Source organism: Centruroides sculpturatus, unplaced genomic scaffold (genome assembly GCF_000671375.1).
Source record: "Centruroides sculpturatus isolate CEXI.00-Female unplaced genomic scaffold, Cexi_2.0 scaffold65, whole genome shotgun sequence".
Classification (NCBI taxonomy): Eukaryota; Metazoa; Arthropoda; class Arachnida; order Scorpiones; family Buthidae; genus Centruroides; species Centruroides sculpturatus.
This window is the reverse complement of record NW_019384327.1, coordinates 920,402-941,150: the sequence shown is the minus strand read 5'-3', so window position 1 is coordinate 941,150 and position 20,749 is coordinate 920,402. Positions and strand designations below refer to the sequence as shown.

General features: G+C 36.9%; 2 protein-coding genes across 2 annotated transcripts; both read right to left on the bottom strand.

Annotated features, from left to right (window-relative positions):
* Window positions 1–2,765: 2,765 nt before the first annotated feature.
* On the bottom strand, window positions 2,766–4,352 carry LOC111628237. The gene has a single exon (XM_023371988.1). The coding sequence runs from the start codon at window positions 4,350–4,352 to the stop codon at window positions 2,766–2,768; it is 1,587 nt and encodes a 528-aa protein (XP_023227756.1).
* A 6,444-nt stretch (window positions 4,353–10,796) lies between these two features.
* On the bottom strand, window positions 10,797–17,433 carry LOC111628499 (centromere protein J-like). Its single transcript, XM_023372303.1, has one exon. The coding sequence runs from the start codon at window positions 11,355–11,357 to the stop codon at window positions 10,803–10,805; it is 555 nt and encodes a 184-aa protein (XP_023228071.1). The 5' UTR covers window positions 11,358–17,433; the 3' UTR covers window positions 10,797–10,802.
* Between the last annotated feature and the right edge of the window lie 3,316 nt (window positions 17,434–20,749).

Here is a 20,749-nt window from a genome sequence, read left to right as displayed (position 1 = left end):
TTATTCAAGTTTTTGCTATAAAGAAATTTATATATATTTGAATTATAATGACTAAGGTTGTTGTTTATCTATTATAGATAAAATATGTGGTAGAAATGAGTTATTTTGAAATTTATAATGAAAAGATATATGATCTTCTGATGCCTTCCAATACTGAAAATAATAAAGTTCAAGTAAGTTTTTTTTTAATTAGAATGTTGTTTAGTTGAATTATATGCTGTAATGATAGAGAAGTTTATTAAAATATTGAACTCTCTTAAAATTTTTTTATTTTATATTTAATTGAAAAATTAAAACAAAAAAAGGTTTAAGAATTCCAATTCAGAACTATAACAGTAAAATGAACATTTAAAAGATTATAAAGCAAATCTGCAAGAATTTCACAAAATATAACTTTAATAAAATTACAAATATAAAATCCATAAACCCAATTATTTGTTTAAAACCAAAAAATTGCCAGATTATATTGAGCTATATTAATGTTACTACTATAAATAAATTTTAAGTAATTTGGCCTAGGAATAATTATTAGGCACCATCTCTCGATAAATTTAATAATTATGATTAAGTTAATATTTAATTTAGAAGGGTCTGGAAGAAAAGAATTGGCTCAAAACAGGACCAGTATGGTTATATCTAAATTTATAGGCTAAGATTGGATGGAGGTCCAGTAGGTACTGGCAACACAACTGCATGGTAACTGGAAGTTGCTGGTTCAAGTCCCACTTTAGGCCAGTTCTTTACTTCCAGAATTTTTTAAAGTATTTAATAAATATTAATTTAATTATAATTATAATTATTTAATAAGAAATGGTGCCTAATGCCTACTTCTAGTGCCAAATTCATGTTTTATATGCCATAAAATATGGTAAATGTTATACTGTACTTTTGCAAATGACTGGCATGCCAGTTTAAGTGAGGTTATACATTCCTCTCTAAAGGGCATATTACAAAAAATAAACGAGTTATGTTACAAAAAAAACAAACAAGTTTTTATTCTAAAACTGTGAAATTGTCAGCATTACATCAAAATCTAGATTATATGTTCAATTTCTCTATTTTATCTTCTTTCTAAGGATGTAAAATACACTTGGAATTCCAAAAATTTTTTTTTTTTTGTGTATGTGTATTTTATTGTTGTTCAATTCAAAAATAAAATTTAAGAACCTTGCTGTAAATTATCTCAGCTTAGATTTAGCATTTGTGTGAAATTTAGAAGAAGTTGTATTTTTAAGGTTAGGATAGATCAGGGGTGGCCAACCTTTTGCATACCATGCGCCAGTTTTTTGATAGACGACTTCAAATGCGCAGTGGCGTACCATGGGTGTTAGCCGCTCGATGCGGAGAAAAATTTCGGTTACCCCTTAATTAAATATTTCAATTTATAAGACGAAAATTCAGTTTTGCCACAGAACAAGCAATGAAAAATGCGGTAATAGTGTAGTTACCCGTATAAAATAGTTTTATTCGATATTAGTGGTGTACATGAACACGAATGTATTCTACGAGCAAAAAAAAAAAAGGGTCAACACGTGTCGCCAAAAAGTTAGTAGTCCAAATCGATTCCCGGACTGTCCAGACGGTAGCACTATCGTGGGACGTTAGCACTGTCACTTAGACGCNCCCGATGACGTTTTACGTATTATAGGAGTTATTTTTACCGTTGTTTACGGATAATGCCACAATTTTTATAGGAATCATAACTATAGGAAACGCTTTTATAGGGGGATCTACTGTATATAATAATAAGACAGTATAGTGTAAAGAAGTAATAATCATTTGCACCAAAGTACTTGTGTTTAGGCCACAAGAAAATCCGCTAGTAGTTGAGCAATGGAAGTTGTACAATGTTCTCAACACCACTGAACTCCGCCAAGCATCTGCGCGTAATATTCCGACATAGTAAGAGCCACCAGAAGTTGAAGGATTGTCTTCACGCTGCATCATTTATATTCACTGGAAATTGAAGAAACTTCGTCCACACCACAATTATTTCAGTAACAAGGAAACTGCTAGACGATCACGTTACAATGATGCACAAGAATAGAACACATAATATAATACACAAGTACACCACAAAGCATGGATTGATGTAGAGTTGATGCAGAAAACAGTCTAGTAGAAAAATGTAAGCTCCTTCCAGTTTCAGTAAACTTAATCAATTACAATAAATGTAATAACGTGTATTAAGTTCAAACACGAACTGTTGTAGCATGACAAAAATAGTTCCACCAGGTATTACCACAGAGAAACAGTGACAGTGCGTCATGTATATCTCTACCAGTAGAACCCACAGAATTACTCAGAGTGTCAGCCACAAGAAAATGTACACAAAGATGCCAAGTATACTACTGCACCAACTAAAGTCCAGCAAACACAATAACCACCAATATGCTTAAAGTGGTACGGCGTTAACACAGTGTGCAGTCCAATTAGTAGTATACATTCCCACTAGTCACAGTAAAGTCCAGAAGAAAGTGAAAAAAAATTTCTTCTTAAGTGACATTTATTCTGTTGATGTGCAATTATGACCACAAGGTGCAAGACCAAAAGTGAATAGCCAGGAAACTATCATAATTTACAATCCGCTGCAGTCGAATTTTAAACAAACCACAAGATCCCTAAGTTTAATTGAAGAGATCACCTCCAACACCAGAAGATTTAAACAAGAATGGGAAAAGCAGCAAAGGATACGAACGAGGAATCAAATTAAGCCTTACCAAGTGTATACTATTAACAACGTGTGAATGTTCTAGAAAAGGACATTAAGAAATTGTTGTAACTCGAAAATACTTTTCAAATATCTGAACAAGTAAATTGTAAGTTTCCTTATCCGAAGTAAGGTCTTGAGCATCACACGGCCAAGAACGATTTTTACTGGTTAGAAGAGTGCGTAACTGATGTCTTTCAATCTCAGTTATGGGGCAATCAAAGATATAATGGAAACTACTGTCAATGGTGTTGCAAACAGGACATAGACTGTTATTACGCAAGGTAAAGCGAGCAAGATATGAATTAAAACGGCCATGACCGGTGTAAAATTGTATAGAATGATGAGTAACTTCAATCCAAGTGTTCTTCAAAAATTTCAATATATCAGGAAAAAACTGTTTCGTAACTGAGGTGTTGGCATCCCAACTATGCTGCCACTCCACAAGCAAATCGTTCCAAAGAACCTCTTTCAGCATTTTTGTTGAAATCATATTGTAACTGATAGAGATGTTCTGGTCAGCCGCCGCCATTTTAGCAAGTTGATCCGCCCGATCATTGCCGTAGTCATTACAATGTGATCTCGTCCAATTAAAATAATACTCATTATCAGACTCAATCAACAGTCTTTGAATACTAAAGACCAGAGGATGAACAGACTTCCTCCGAATCGTAGAGAGAGAAGATAGTGAATCGGTAATGATTGCAATTTTGGCATTATTGAGAGCCCGTTCACACCACTCGATTGCCTGTAAAATAGCATATAACTCTGCTTGAAAAATGCTACAAAGTGAACCAAGTTTAAAAACATTATAGTAAATTTCAATATTGTTGCGAAAAGCAACGAAACTGGCACAAACATGACAGTCACACTTCGAACCATCGGTAAAAATGTTAATGGCACAACTAGTAGAAGAAGCTTCGATAAATCTGATGTTAGTGTAGGGGCTAAAAGTGTCTTTATAAGGAATATTTTTCTCCCAGCTTTCCTCAGTGAAGGAGTTTGACATAGAGGTAAGATGATTACCACATTTGACTTTCCAAATTTTTTGTAAGTAGTTAATATATTTATCAATAGGCGGCTTGCGAGCAAGCACTTGCAAACTAGCATTAGCCGTAGTTCTGTATGCTTTGGTTATCATCAACAAAGCTCTACGTTGTGCTGAGATCAATTTGCGTTTTTGATGTACCTTAACTGCGGCAGAGCCCCAAATGCCACAGCCATAAGTGAGAACGGGTAGAAAAATGCTATCATATATCATTCCCATAGCCAGACCACTAAGGCCCCAAGATGACCTGGCAACCTTGGCAAAAGCGTGCATAATATGCCCTGTGTGTTTCGTAATATAATGAATATGGTTATTCCAGGACAGCCGATGGTCTAATAATATGCCAAGATATTTAAGTTCTTTCACCACCTTTAGACTTTTACCGTTCATCCTAAGAGTTGGAACACGTGCATATAAGTTTCGTTGTCTTGGCTTATTAAAGACAATACCTTTACTTTTATTCGCATTAAAGCAGAGTTTATTCGTTATGCCCCATTCATATATCATGTTCAATGCACGATTCCCTTTGTATTCCAAATCAGCACGTGACTGCCCACCAAAAAGAACGAAAACATCATCCGCATAGGCAATCATGGCATCCTGCCCAAAGTCCTGGCAAAGAAATCTATCAAAAAGTAAAATCCAAAGTAAAGGTCCGCAAACGGAACCTTGTGGGCACCCTCTCAAGACTTTACGTTAAAAAGAAAGATGGCCCACAGAAAAAGTTGCAATTCTGTTCTCGAGATAGTCTTTAATAAGATGGTATATGTTGCTGGGGCATTGTAAGGTTCTAAGTTGATGAAGGACCAACGGCCACCAAGCAGAGTCAAACACTTTACTAATGTCAAGACTCAGGCCTAAAACATATTTGTTGTTTTCTAATAGGCTCCAAATTTTTCCAACAACCATTTCAATCGCATCAGTAGTAGACTTCTGATGCCTAAAGCCGTATTGAAAGTTATTGAGTTTACCTAAGGATTCCAGGTGCCAAGAGAGGCGGTTAGTTATCAGTTTTTCCAAGATTTTACCCAGTATTGGCAATAAGGAGATAGGTCTGACATCATCAGAAAAAGATGATTTAGGTATGGGAACAATGTGTGCAATCTTCCACGACTCTGGAAAAATACCAAATTGCAGGCACATGTTATAAAGCTGAAAGAGATGTGTAGGTATGACATTCCATAACATCTTTGCGATGTCAACCGTTAGACCATCAATACCAGGTGCCCTACCCTTCTTTAATTCATGAAAGGCTGAATCCACCTCGCTATAGGTGAAGGGAGGAGAATCCTCAGAAATGAACGGAAGAGACCAATCAGCAAGCAAAGTCTTATGCCAGTCAGAATCATCATCAACAGAGTCATCAACACAGAATGTATCCAACAGAGTTTCAACAGTGTCAAATAGGGTAGTAGTAATGGCAGTTACAGTATTGAAAGTGGTAAGGATATAATTCTTTTTTAATTTCCCAGTGCACATTTTTGTAATATAACCCCAGGGATTATCTGACACACGAGAACAAAAGTCTCTCCAGGACTGTAATTTGATATTAAGCATACGAACTTTGTAGATCCATTGATGTCGTAAATACTCATCACGACGCCTTTCTCTTACCAATGGGTTACGGCAGCGTTTGTATTTACGGCGTAAGTGGATATTCATTTTATGAAGCGTGGTGAGCTCACCGTTCCACCAAGGAACCCATCGACGCTTTCGAATGGTTTTAGGAATATAAGTATCACAAGTTAGATTAATATGGTAAATACAGTGATCAATAGCACATTTGGCATCTTCTTTAGTGTTACATACAGAGAGATCAATCACAGAGTGAAGATATTCAGAGATCTCAGACCAATTAGCGCGTGAAAGATTAAACCGCGCTCTATTTGCCAGGGGTAGGAAAGAAGCACTGCCATTGATTTTAAAAGTGATGTACGCATGATCAGAGAAGTTGTGCTTGTTCAAAACATGCCAATCAGCTACAGAGGTGAAGCAACAGCTGGAACATGTAGTAACATCAACCCAGGAAAAATATCGATCATTATTAAAAGTAGGGGGAGAATGAGGATCTTTTAAAATAAGTAAGTTATTTAAAGCTAGAAACTCCTCAAAGGCCTCGCCTCTATCATCAATCATATCACCACCCCAAGCCGGGGAGTGAGAATTAATATCTCCAGCAATAATGATATTACAAGAAGGATAAGATTCAATTACCTGCTGTAGACCAGAAAGTATAATACTTATGTTCTGTAGTCTGGGACAATAAATATTAATAATAATGTATTTAATATCGCCAATATAAGTCTCAATACAAACCATATAATCCGTACTAAAAGAGGCTAAGTGCAAAATAGGGATGTGGCGATGTGGAACGATAGTCACAGCCCAAGGACTATTGTTAGTACCTTTAACTATAGAGCAGTAAGCTGGAATAGAGGCAGGTTGATTACGTAAACAATATGGTTCTTGAACCAACACTAAGTCATAGTTGTGTATTTCACTCGCTAAGAGAGAACTGGCAGCAATGCTCCCGTGTAAATTAACTTGCAAAACAGTAATACTATTTTTATAATTCTGACCCATAGTCAGTCCTATTTATCAGGTTAGCTTTTATACGTTGAAACACTTTACACACAAAATCTCTAGCATTGTGCCTATGTTCCTCAAAGTAGTTGTGCCGGCAGTTGATACATGTAGGAGGCTCTCCAAGTTTAGGACAATCCTTAAATGCGTGATTCCCAGAACACTGGCTGCAAATGTTATATTCCTCTGAACATTCCCTTGTGCTATGCCCAAAGCGGCAGCATTTAAAACACTGCAGGACCGGGCAAAAATCCATGGCCCTGCAGCGCGACCACCCAATATTTAATTTATCTAATTTTAATACCTGTGCACGCATGGATGGAGAAACCTCAATGACCCAATTTTGGTAGTCACCTCCCCGCTTTCCAGTAGAAAATTTAAGGCGTAAATCCTGTTTAAAATCCTCTTCCAAATATAAAGAGTGGAAAGATTCATTTTGGTAATATATATTTCAGAGCAATTCTTCTTTAGTATCATGTTTAGGAATAGAAAAAATCATCAAATGAGGTCTCCGTTTTTTAGGCCGTTTAGTATTAACCTCAGGTATATGTTCCTTAACATAATTATCAAGAACATTAATGTTCTCACTTCTCTCAAGCTCGACAGCAATACCCCCATTTCCAATCCTACTAACTCTGTCAACACCAATCTTTATCCTCGATGGATTAACTCGTTCCTTAATAATTTTACATACGTCATCACTAGCATTATAGACCAGAAGAACATTTTTTGTTGTGGGCACATGTTTTTGCTTAGTAGAAGTACCCCTGGCCTTAAGTGCAGTACTATACAGCTTGGTAGTATTAATAACAGTACTTTTGTTAGTGTCAAGAGCAGTTAGGCGTTTAAGTACCTCATTCTGTTTAACAAGTATACTGTCATTTTTCAAATTATGATCATTCATTGTATCTATTTTCCCTGAGATTTCTTTTAACATATTAAGAACAATGCTTTGTTCATAAATATTAATGACCCTAGTAACACAATCCAGAATATATTCGGTATGTCTTACAGTGGAAAACTTTGCTAACGCAAAGTTTTCCACTGTCTCATTCATAATTTGATATACATTAAAGATAAACTTAATATTTAATATTTATATTAACAATAAAAACAAATACGCTACAGAAATAATAATAAATAACCCGAGAAATCACACTTATCACAAATCAACAACTCAGAAAAGCACCTTTACCATAGAAACGGCATAGAATGTCAAATTAACGAAATGGAAAATTCAATAGAATTGGCATAATTCAAATTTGGCTGTACATATCGAACTGAAATTTGGTAGCATTGTGACATTTATGATCCTGAATAAAGCTATTTAAGAATTTTCCCGAAAATGAAATCAGAAGCCCACAATAGAACAATGAAATTCCACCGGAAATAAGCAATATTCTCATAACTACTGGACCGAATTCGACAAAATTCAAAATCATACTCACAGAATTGAAGTGAGTCAGAGCCTGTGTAGTGATTCGGTAAATCGGTCAGCTGTAATCCGAAAAAAAAAAAAAAGATCCAAAGTTCCAAAATTTCCAACGCTCGTAGTTTGAAAAATACTTGATCAATTTTAATAAAAGTAATACCATTGCAATCCTTATTTCTTGCCGATTTCAAAAATATATAACACTTGTAGCACAAGACATCATTACCACAAATATCGCAAATCAAAAACAGAGCTGAAAATCCAACAGCTTAATACTTTCCCTCTCAGCATTAGGTTATCTAATTGAAGGGGAAGCTATATGGCCAGATCCCGAGCGCCTAAAGCCCTTGCTAGAATTACCTCTCCCTACGGATATTACATATCCTCGCCGAACAATAGGAATGCTGGGCCACTATGCCCCGTGGATAAAGGGATTTAATGAGAAAATTCAACCCCTAGCCCAGAGTAAGTCGTTTCCTCTGCCAACTGAGGCTGCCACGATCTATTCAGATTTGAAAGCTGAGATATCTTGCTCTACTTTGACTCCTGTTATAGACAATGTGCCTTTTGTTGTTGAAACAGATGCTTCTAATTTTGCCATCAGTGCTACATTGTCTCAGGAAGGTAAACCCATGGCTTTCTTCTCTTGATCCTTGAATGGTAGTGAGAAAAAACACTCTAGCATAGAGAAGGAAGCATACGCTATAGTCGAGGCGTTAAAAAAGTGGAGACGTTTCTTAATTGGACATCATTTTACATTGTGGCCGTCAGCCATGATATATTATATTTTCCTATATTTTTTATATTAGTATTAAGCTTTCCTTTCTCTTTGTCTATAACCATCTAGAACTTTCTTTTTCCTAAACCTTCCTATAATTTTCTTTGTCTGAACCCTTTTTGCCCTTGGGGGGGATTACCCTTTTCGAAGAAATAATGAACAAAGGAGAAGGGAGTGAGGCCCGGAGGCAAAAACAGAGAGAAAGAATATCAGATTGAGTGGAGATTTCGAGCAGAGAGGAGCAAACAGAGAGGTGCTCCTACAAGTGAAGTGATCTGACAAAGCGAACAGAGAGAAAAGAAAAAGGAAGGACTGCAGACGGAAAGTCTACAAGTGAGAGGTGATAAAAGACGACTCAATCCGGAAGACAAAGATTGTAGACGAAAGGTCTACAAAATAAGAAGTGACCTAAGAACAAAAAGTGCAGAGACAGAGAGAGAGATCATCGAGGGGAGGCCTCTTAGTCCGAAGTGTTCTCCAACCAAGGGCTCACCGAACCTAAACCCGGGTATTTCCACTTCTTTCCTAGTCTATCTCTATATTCTTTCTTCTTTAGTCATAAGTTAGTGTAAGTTAGATTAAGTAATTTTGGTCCTCTCCAGGTTTTTGTCGCGTGAGTAATAGACAACTGTTTTTGAAGTGTACCATTGAGCACCGGTATACGCGTAAGATTCGAAAAATTGTAAAGTTGGGATCAAATAAACGAACCTGTTCAGTGAGAAAAATAATACTTTGTGTCGTGAGACTTTTTTTGTACCCTTTTCGCTCGCGGGATCGCGTACTTCTCACTCAGAACACCACAACATTAATTACTGACCAACGTTCGGTAGCTTTCATGTTTCATTCTAAATCTAATAGCAAAATTAAGAATGATAAGATTCTAAGGTGGAGATTGGAACTGTCGTGTTACAAGTTTGATATTATTTACAGTCCTGGTAGTCGGAACACTGTTGCTGATACTCTATCAAGGATTTGCTGTGCCCTTCCTGATTTGAAGAGACTCTCTGTCCTCCACAGCTCCCTCTGTCACCCTGGAGTAATTCGTTTTTATCATTGGGTGCGTAGCAGGAACTTGCCATTTTCCTTGGAAGAAATAAAGAAACTAACTGCTTCGTGTCCTACCTGTGCGGAATTAAAACCAAAATTTCTTAGTACTTCAAACCACCTTATTAAAGCCATGTCTCCCTTCGAACGTTTAGACATCGATTTTAAAGGTCCCCTTCCTTCTAAGTCGAGGAACCGTTACCTTCTGACAATAATAGATGAATATTCAAGATTCCCATTTGCGTTCCCTTGCCCAGACGTCAGCAGTAGTACTGTTATTAAGTGCCTTCATCAACTGTTTTCAATATTTTGAGCCCCTTCATATATACATTCTGATAGAGGAGCTGCATTCTTATCTCGTGAACTTCGTTCCTTCCTCACCTCTATTGATGTTGCTTATAGTTTCTCCACACCTTATATTCCCCAGGGTAATGGTCTCGTCGAGCGTTATAATGGTATTATTTGGAAGTCAATCTCCTTGGCCCTCCGCTCGTCTAATTGAAGTATCGACCAGTGGGAAGAAGTACTAGGCGATGCATTACATGCTTTTCGTTCTCTCCTATGCACTGCTACGAATTCTACACCTCATGAAAGATTCTTCCGTCATCCCCGTAGGACAGGAACGGGTATTGGCCTTCCCACTTGGTTGTTGTAACTGGGATCTGTCCTACTTTGTTCACATAACTGCACCAATAAATATGCCCCCCTAGTAGAGGAAGTCCAGTTACTGGAGGTTAATCCTAAGTATGCTCACATTCAATACCCCGATGGGCGAACATCGACAGTGTCCCTAAGACATATTGCGCCTCGAGGCAAATCTTTGCCTGAATCCTCAAAAGATTGCTTCCCTAACACTTCAGCCCAGTTTCCTGATCAAGATAGTTCTGATGTTCAGGCAATGTCTCCTCCACCTTGCTACAGCAACTTATATCCCTCCCAAGTAGAAGAAATAGATATTTTCTCATCCCCAACAGAAATAATCGAGTCACCTTGTCCTGCAAGACAATGCCGCCAGCCTAGTTATTTGAAGGACTATATTATGTAATGTAAGTGGGGGAGAATGTAGTATTGTCACAGGGTGGCAACACTTCTCTACAGTAGTAGTCTCTTGGTCTGGCAGCACTGTTTCTCACTGCATTTGATTTGTAACGGTCGCGTGTTTTAGACACGAATAAAACCTTTTGGTAAGGTAATGTCTTTTGTCTCTTTATACTATTAATATAACATCACCGTCTTTCCCTTTAACTCTCATCCGACTGTTAGCGTATCTAGTTTCTTGTCTCCCATCAGCATACAGTATTTTAATAGTTCCGTCCAGATACTCTCGTTTCTTAAATTCATTTGTTCTTACTTCAATTTCACCATTTGAGAAACAAACGGTTTCTATTCCGTTTGGATCGATTCTGACGATGGTTCCGTCAAACATGATGCTCTGTTCAGAACCATCGGGATATAAAGTAAATTGAGAATCTCCAAAGACCACGGTTTTAACCCCATTTACATGGTAAGTTTCAATCTGTTTATTTGCAAGTTCTATAATTTGTAGTCCGTCCTGGTAGATTGTCTGTGCGGTGCCTGTTTCGGCATGATGATATATAATTCTCCCATCCGATAAAATTTGTTTCCAGTCGCCATTATAAAAGTTTATGGTTGTTGTCAAATTATCTGCACTGATACGTTTCTTTGTTCCACTTGAATATAAGTATTCTCTATCTCCGTTACTATACACATTTTCTATTTTATCTGGATGAGAGATTTTCATGAAATTTTCCTTCTCTGTAAATGTGTGACCGTAGGGTCGGTATCTCTTCGACACCACGTCAGGAGACCTAAATCTGACACCACCGAGTCTCTCGGGGACTCGGAAATCGCGATGTTAAGTCACACGAGCGGTAGCATGTGAGCGCTTGGATTCGGAGTAGAGGTGAGAAGAGAGACGAGGAAGTGACTCACTCGGACTCCATATTTTCTAACAAATAACAATTTTAATTAAATCGAACTAAATACTATACAGAGATATCGGGCATATTATCGTTCCTAATTATACTAGGCCGTTGAGAGAGAGAGTTTACAAACAAATCGCGGGTTGATAAATACCTTGATTCTGGGTCGAAAGATCTGTGGTTACGCCGATGATGATACGCCGATGGAAAGTTCAATCTACTGGTTCTGGATCTTGTCCGTTCACTGGGGTGGAGGCACGGAGGTGTGGAGATGTTATTCTTAAACAGGCACGATCTTTTCCTCTTGGTGTTAATCCTGGGTCACTGTTTTAATCCTGGAGTACGACTTTTGTTGAGCGGACTTTGTGAAGATGACTGTTGTAGAGGGACTTCGGATGACGACTTCTGTAGAGGGACTTCGGATGACGACTTCTGTAGAGGGACTTCGGATGACGACTGACCTCGGGGACCTTTTTCCTCTTTCTCGTCTTATTCCTCTTGGGTTTTTTCCATGAGGTCAGGTGGTTGCCATTAACGGTCTCGCGTCCAATATGGATTCTCCATCAAAAGTTCCTGATGACACATCCCTGACTAACTTGATTTGACTCAACAAGGAACAAACTCCGTGGGAAATAATTTTTTTGGCTTTTAGCCTAACTCGATAAAACGCTCGAATTTAACTGATTAAATTGTCCAATAATTAAAATTTAAAATAACACTTTATTGTGGGTCTGTTCGTCCCTCACAAATGTATGTAATAAATGAGAAACTGCCTCGTAATTATGTTTATCTATGAGCAAATCGGTATTAAATCGCACTTTGAGATTTTTCTTTGGTAAATTTTGTTTTGATTTGGAATTCTCCATCAAATTTTCTTCACGATCCGTAGAGATCTTAAAGACAATTGTTTCCTGTTCTGTTCTGTCAGCCTTGGCTCCACTGTAATTATTTTCTTTTTCGTTGATGGCTTTATTTTTCTTAATCTGCTTCTTAACCAGCTTTTTTGCATGATTAATCACTTCAGTTCTATATATTGGTTGCGACTGATTAGTATTAATAATCTCCTTCTTTACTTACTGCTTTTTCTTCTGATTTTCTTTTAACAGAGTCAGCAACTCTACTCTTTGGGATTCCAGTTGTTTGAGTGAAATTTTTAAGCTCTCTCTCTCTTTTTCGGTAACGGCCAATTTATTTTGCAGTTGGCGACATTCTAACGACCACTTATTTTCTTGCTTTTCAATATCATTTTGCAATGTTTCTATTTGCTGCCAAAGCGTTGAGATGATCTCTCTCTCTTTCTTATCTGGATGATCCTTTTTCAGTTTCTGATATCTTTCAAAATTCTGCCTCTCTCTTCTTAGTTGTTTCCTTTCTTCGTCAAGTTCTTCTTGCATTTTTTTCTCCATTTCTTTTTTAAACTGTTCAAAATCTTTTTTTTCTTTTTGTAACTGTTTTACCATTTCTTCATGCTGCTTGCTTAGTGAAATTAAGAGTAGGGGAGATCCTTGTACCTTGGGACAAGCTCGTCATTTGAAAAATAATACATTGAGAAATAGTAAGTAGCGATATCTAGTAGCTATTTCATTACAACATTTAGAATGCATGATGTAAAGTCGGCCATTTTGACTCGTTTTACCACTGTGACGTCGTATGATTTTTATAGGTGTTTGTTTTTTTGCAATCCATTTGGATCTTGGTTTTAATCAAAATATTTTGAGGTGAGTAATTTAATTCAGGAACAGTTAGTTGATAATTTCATTCGTAACCACTTATTTTAATAAATAACATTTGATTTCTGTAATTCAAAAATTATATACATACTTTGTTATAAACAAGAGAAAATTATACCTTGGGACAGTGAATTTTTTGTACCTTGGGACAGTCCCAAGGTACAAGGCATTGCTTTTCTCAACTATTTATTTAATATTACTATGTTTACTTTTGTTGTTATGTTTCTGTTGGCCGTGAAGAAAAATAATGAAGTGAATAAAAATGCTAAATCTGTTAAAAAGCGAGTTTTTAAGAAGAAAAAAGTAGCTCTGAGGATGAAACTTCTGTGATATTAGAAAGTGATGAAGTTCAAGAGGAAGATAATTGTGGGTGCAGTGAAATTATTTACTACTTAGAGCACAGAAGACTGCATTCAATGCGTTACCTGTCGATTCTGGGTGCACGAAGATTGCACCTTTTTTGAAAATTACTGTCAGAAATGCAGTATTAATTCTGATAAAATTAGTAAGTAGTAATGTTTGTGACCTATATTTGTAATGACTATTGTTTTCCTTAATACAAAAATGAGATTATCTTTGATTTTCAATCATTTAAATGCCTTCTACAGAGCATTTAAGCTTTATACTTATATGCATTTCCAGCATATGAAACATTTTTGTTAACTGATAAACCTAATATTGCCATAAAGGAAAAAACTTGGATATACTACTTTTTTTTCTTCTGGTGGAAGTTAAGATTTACAAAAATGTTAGGATTGTTCGTGTCTCAAGGTACAAACATTGGTGTCTCGAAGTACAATCCATGATTGTACTTTAAGACAAATATCTGCAAATAATTATTTGACATTTTCTCATAAATAAAATATCATAAAGTCAAGTGTTGAACCATATATAGTGATGTTATCAATTACTAATAGAAATAGTCAATAGTCATAGCTAAAGATCAATTTGAACTTAAATTATGAAGGTTTAAAGAAAAGTGTCCCAAAGTAGAAGGATCTCCCCTATTACTTTGTTTTTTAAATACTTCTATTTCTTCTTCCAGTTCTTTACTTTTCTTTTGAAGATGATACCTTTCAGCCAACAAAACTTCATTAGTAATGTCTGTAGAATATTGTGTGAAAGCCGAATTTATTGGAATAAATTTCTCATAAGAGGAACAGTTTAGAGAAATAAACAATGACCCAACATATAAAAAGAACATAAAACTTTTTTCCCACAAACTTAATTCCGTGTTGAGGATGATACATCGAATGTGTCACCTGGAATCTACGAAAAGACAAAAGAAAACCTCTATTGGTCAGTGGTGAAAAAACAGTCCTAATAAGGCAGTGGAAAAACCCAACAATACCCCCTTTATAAAAGGGAGGGGGCAATGCGTAAGAATCAGTCTTCGGAGTTTGGTGTGAACTGTGGATTATGTACACGGATTAGCCACTACTATTCTAATCGCCGCCATTCGAAAGAACTTTGCGCCATATCGTTCAGAAGAACTTTGTGTCATATCAAACCCAACTTTCAACGTTCGAAAAAACTTTGTGCCACATCGGCTCGAAGGCTAAACAACTATACGACAACTTAAAGCAAGGTATTTATCCTTGCGCGAAATACATGTCAGCTCTCTCTCTCTCATGAATACGGGTAATCGGAAAGAAAGTAGATATGTTAACTGAATCGATTGTATATAGCTTAAAGAGAACAATAAACAGGCGTTATGTATAGATTATGCAGAGTGTAATTCCTCTGATTCTCTCTTTACGCCTCCATCCCAGAACTAAAAGTCCACAAACGCGACCATTCACGTAACCAAAATTAACGGCCAATAAATTTTTCCTGTGTCTGTTACAAGACACAGTGGTGTCATCCTGACAGGGCACCAAAGAGGTGCCTACCCTGCAATCACAGTAGTGTCAGAGTGGGATCGATTTTAAGGGAGATTTGAACAAAATTTGGGATAAATGGAGGCAAGAGGTGATGCAAATCCCCAAGGGCGTCAGCGCGGAGAGGCAGGAGGAAGTATGCTGGCAGCAGGGGGTCTATCTGGGATGATTCATTTGATTCCTACATTTTCGGGAGATACAGAAGGATTAAGGATAGGAGACTTCTTCGATTCCCTTGATGAAATCGCTAAATTAACTAACTGGACAAAATCTCAATGCTTGGGAGTAGCAAAACTGAAATTGTCTGGCATTGCCAGGGACTTTGCATGTAAAGATACTCGCATGAGGAAGATTGATTCTTATGAGGAGTTTAAGAAACAAATGAGTAAGCACTTTGAGAAGGAGCCATATTCCCTAAGGTTACAGAAATTTCACACTTGTGTGCAGGAGCACGACGAGAACATGCAAACGTATGCCGTTCGACTGCAAACACTTGCCTCGGAAACAAACTGGAGTCAATGCACGCGAAACAGAGATTATCAAACAGTGTCAAGCGAAAGAGAAAGACGAGCGATTGCTTGCCAAATTTATGAGCGGTCTAAACAATAGGAATAAGCAGCAGGTGCTATCGAAGAAACCAGACTCCTTCGATAAAGCAGTTAAGGTAGCTATTTGTGAGGAGACGATTGATCAAATAATGGGGAAATCCTGACTTCCTATAAGAGCAGTGAATAACCTTGATAATGAACAAGAGGGAGCTAGTTCGAATAATAATTTAGAAACTACAGTGACTAGAATTCAGACACAATTAAATGAATTGAAACTAAGGAACGATAACCGGATGACACAAGGACGAGGAACTCCGTTTCATAAAGATACATATCCAGCGAATCGAGGAAGGCAATACCCCACCTCAAGAGGAAGGCATGGTTATTACCGAGGGCGAGCGGAACCATTTATCAGCAAAACAAGAGGCGGAAAACGAGACCAAGACACTACTTATTCTCAGCAGTACCGGACCCAGTAACACCACAGGCGGACAGAGAAATGTTCACCAAACTCGGCCTGCTTCAACCCAGCAACAAGGTTCCTCATACGGACGAATTAATAAAGCTGGCGGCGACTTCGAGGAGGTTTTAGAAATAGAAGTACATGTCGCTCGTCCGCATCATCACCTTATTTACATCATGCTATGGATCTATTTCCGAATAAATTAGACGCATCTAAGAAAAGCGGCAAGGCGTATAGGGAATCCCGAATCAGAGAAGGAGTTAGGATAGTAGCTCAAGACTTTGAACCTAGTTTACATTGTATGACTAACGATTTTCCCGTCAGGTTAGCTATAGATACAGGCTCTAAAGTGACCCTTCTATCCCGTTCGTTAGCTCAAAAAGTGACTCAAATAGATTTTAATCGGAGAGAAAGGAAGGTGTTGTTTCAAAGTGTAACAGGTCATAGAATTAAAACATATGGAACTGTAGAGTTCCAGTTTAAAATAGGACCCTTGCAGTTTAAGTATTTCTGTTATGTAGTAGACAATTCAATTCCTCAACCATTTGATGATCTTTTGGGGCAAGATATAATAAAAGCCCTGAAACTTACAATATGTTTAGCCACTGAGAAATAAATCTTTCCGGGAGAAGAGGAAATTGACTTCTGGAGGCCTGAAATCCAGAAGAGAAGAAAATGGAATCGCAGAGGAACACCCATACCACCTATTACTAGTTTAACTCCAGAGAACTCTAATGCTAAGTCAACTACTATAAGAGAACCTAATACTAAGGAACAAGTCAGAGAAGTAATTTTATTGGATGATTGTAATCTTCCTCCTAGAACGAGACTATTGTGATGGCGAGAATAGTGGGAATAAAATGAAGAAAAGAAATAGGAGTTATAGAATCAGAGATAAATGATCAAGAAGGTGTTGTAGGGGCTGATTCAGTGATAAAAACAAGAAAAGGGGCAAAATCCCCGTTCGCATAACTAATTTGTCTACTCAGTCTAGAAAATTGCCTAAAGGTAAATGTGTGGAAACCTTTCATAAAGCAATCGAAGAAACAGTTCCTCCTCCAACTATAAGTTAAAATCTACACTCACAAAATACTACTGCAACTTTAACTAAAAAGAAATTTGGCCAACTGTTTGATTGGTCCCATGTGGGGAAAACGGTCATTGACTTTACTCTTATGAAGTAGCTGGAAACTTGGGTGAGTAGCGATTTTATCACTTATAATCGAAATAACAAGGAAGAAGGCAACGGCAAACCACTTCCTCAACTCTTGCCAAGAAAACTACATGGACAAGGAATTTCATAATAGAGATATAGTGTTGGAGGATGAGACCTTCGGGTTCGAAAGCACTCTAACTTCTACTGGGGACGAACAAGGAACTTCACTGACTAAGATTGAACATAATGGCATGATTAAGTCAAAGCTGAAAGGGAGTTTAATCATTGATGCAGTCAAACACGAAAAGAAAGTTCCAAGTTTCTTCAAACAACACATATTTGCAACATGGAATGTGAGAAGCATGTATGCTGGAAAACTAGACATAATTAAAAGTGAAATGACAAGAATAGGGATAGAAGTGTTAGGAGTCAGTGAGCTTAAATGGATAGGAATGGGACACTTTGATTCAAATGACTTTAAGATCTTCTATTCTGGACATGATAACTTAAGAAAAAATGGAGTGGCTCTAATTGTAAAAAAGAATTTAGTAAATTTTATTTTGGGTTATAAACCAGTTAGTGACAGAATCATAGTCTTGAGGATGCAGGGAAAACCAGTCAATCTGTCAATCATTCAAGTTTATGCTCCTACTACAGAAGCGACAGAAGAAGAAATTGAAGGGTTTTATGAAAAGCTTCAAGAAACAGTTAATAATTTACCAAAAAAAGATGCACTCTTTATTCTTGGTGACTGGAATGCAAAAGTAGGAAAAGAAGAGACTCCAGGACATGTTGGAAGATATGGTCTTGGGAAAAGAAATGATGCTGGGATACGACTAGTGGAATTCTGCATTTCAAATAACCTCTTTATTGCAAATACATATTTCCAATTACATAAACGAAGACTATATACATGGACATCACCAGATGGAAATTATAAAAATCAGATTGATTATATAATAGGTAGCAAGAGATGGAGGAATGCAATCAAATCAGCATGTACCAGACCGGGTGCTGACTGTGGGACTGATCATGAACTCCTTATATCAAAAATATCATTCCATTTGAAAGCTAAGAAAAAAGGAAGGGAAATAATGGGATGTTATGCTACAGATATCACCCCATCTTACATCTCAGAAATAAAAGAAGGTCTCAAAACAATTAATACATCAGGAAAGGAACCTGATGAAGTATGGGAGTCTTTAAAAAACACTATTAAACATACTGCTGATAAATGCATAGGAAAGAAGAAGAAGGAAAATAAGAAATCGCCTTGGCTGTCACACAAATCTTTAGAAATTGCAAACACTCGGAGACAAATGAAAATTATAGGAGATCGTCAAACAATTAAAAAATTAACTGCAGAGTTCCAAAGACAGGCTAGGAAGGATAAAGAAGAATATTTTAATAATAAATGCAAAGAAATTGAATTAAATAATGCGAAAGGACGTACAAGGGATCTCTTCAAAACAATTAAAGAGGTCGTTGGAAAATTTACCCCTAGGCTTGGTATTTTAAAGAACACACATGGAAAAGATCTAATGGAAGAAAGTGAAATAAAGAGAAGATGGAAAGAATATACAGAACAGCTTTATAAAGCAGATAATAATATAGAAGAAATAATTGAAGGAAGACATTTTACTTTGGAACCATCAATTTTGAAGGAAGAAGTGGAATGGGCAATCAACCAAATTTCAATTGGGAAAGCAGCAGGAACTGACGGAATTCCAGTGGAACTGCTCAAAGCAGCTGGAGAGGAAGGAATTAGAATACTAACAAAGCTATGCCAACAAATATGGGAAAAGAAGGTTTGGCCAAAGGAGTGGAAGCAATCCATTTTTATACCAATCCCAAAAAATGGCAATGCAAGAGAATGTTCCAACTATAGAACAATCGCACTAATTCCCCATGCAAGTAAGATTCTGTTAAAAATAATACAGAAGAGAATTGAGCCATATTTAGAAAGAGAATTGCCACTGGAACAGGCTGGATTTAGAAAGGGAAGAGGAACTCGCGATCAAATTAGCAACATCAGATGGATTCTAGAAAAGGCAAAAGAGTACCAGAAGGACGCCTTCTTTTGTTTTATAGACTATAGTAAAGCCTTCGATTGTGTGGATCACTCCAAGTTATGGAAAGTACTCAGGAGCATGGGAATTCCTGAACACCTTATATCTTTATTGATGAGTCTTTACAATGAACAAGAAGCAAAAGTAAGAACTCTATACGGAGAAACTGAATGCTTTAAAATTGAGAAAGGGGTGCGACAAGGCTGCATTTTGTCTCCATATCTGTTTAACTTATATACTGAATATATCATGAGAATGGTTACTACAAATGAAGAGTCCATTGGTATCAAGATTGGAGGCGAAACTATTAATAATATAAGATATGCAGATGATACCACCCTTTTGACAGAAAGCAAAGCAGATTTAGAAAAACTTATCATAAGGGTAAAAGAAGAAAGTGCTAAATTTGGTTTGAAGCTAAATGTAAAGAAAACTAAAGTAATGTCAACTAAAGAGTTAAAAGATTTCATTGTGGATGGTGAAAGAATTGAAGTGGTAGAAAGTTACATACTTTTGGGCTCAAAGATAGAAAGGAATGGAAGTTGTGAAGGAGAAATCAGGAGGAGAATTAATCTTGGCAGAACAGCCATGGCAAATCTCACCAAGATAATGAAAGATAAAGACATTTCCATTCATACTAAGAAAAGAATTGTAGAAGCAATGGTTTTCCCTGTAACATTATATGGCTGTGAAAGCTGGACTCTAAGGAAAAAGGAAAGAAAAATGATAGATGCATTCGAATTATGGGTATAAAGAAGATTACTTAGAGTTCCATGGACAGAAAAAAAAAAACAAATATCTCAATTTTAGAAAAAATTAAGCCAAGCTTCTCTTTAGAGTCAAGAATTTTAAAACAAAACTTGACCTACTTTGGACATGTGATGCGTAAAGAAGTTTCCCTAGAGAAGACTATTATGCCGGGAAAAGTGGAAGGTAGAAGGAAGAGGGGAAGGCAACGGATAAGATGAATAGAAGAAATAGAAAAAGTCACAGAAATGAAGCTGGATGAGCTACGAGAGACAACAAGGGAAAGATCAAGATGGAGAAGACTTGTCCATGAAGTCACCAGGAGTCGACGACGACTCGATGGAACTTAACAACAAAATGTGGGGAAAGATAAAAAGACCCCATTGCTAGATTTATTATATAAGTATAAGCATGTATTTGCTGCCAATAACTATGACTTAGGATATTGCCCAGTAGTAGAGCATGAAATAAATATCGGAGACTCTTCACCTATATATCAACCACCTTATAAAATACCATATGCCCAGGGAAAGCAGATGAACAAAATAATAGATGGATTATTGAAACATGGAGTAATAGAGCATTCTAAGTCTCCGTGGTCCGCTCCGGCTCTTTTGG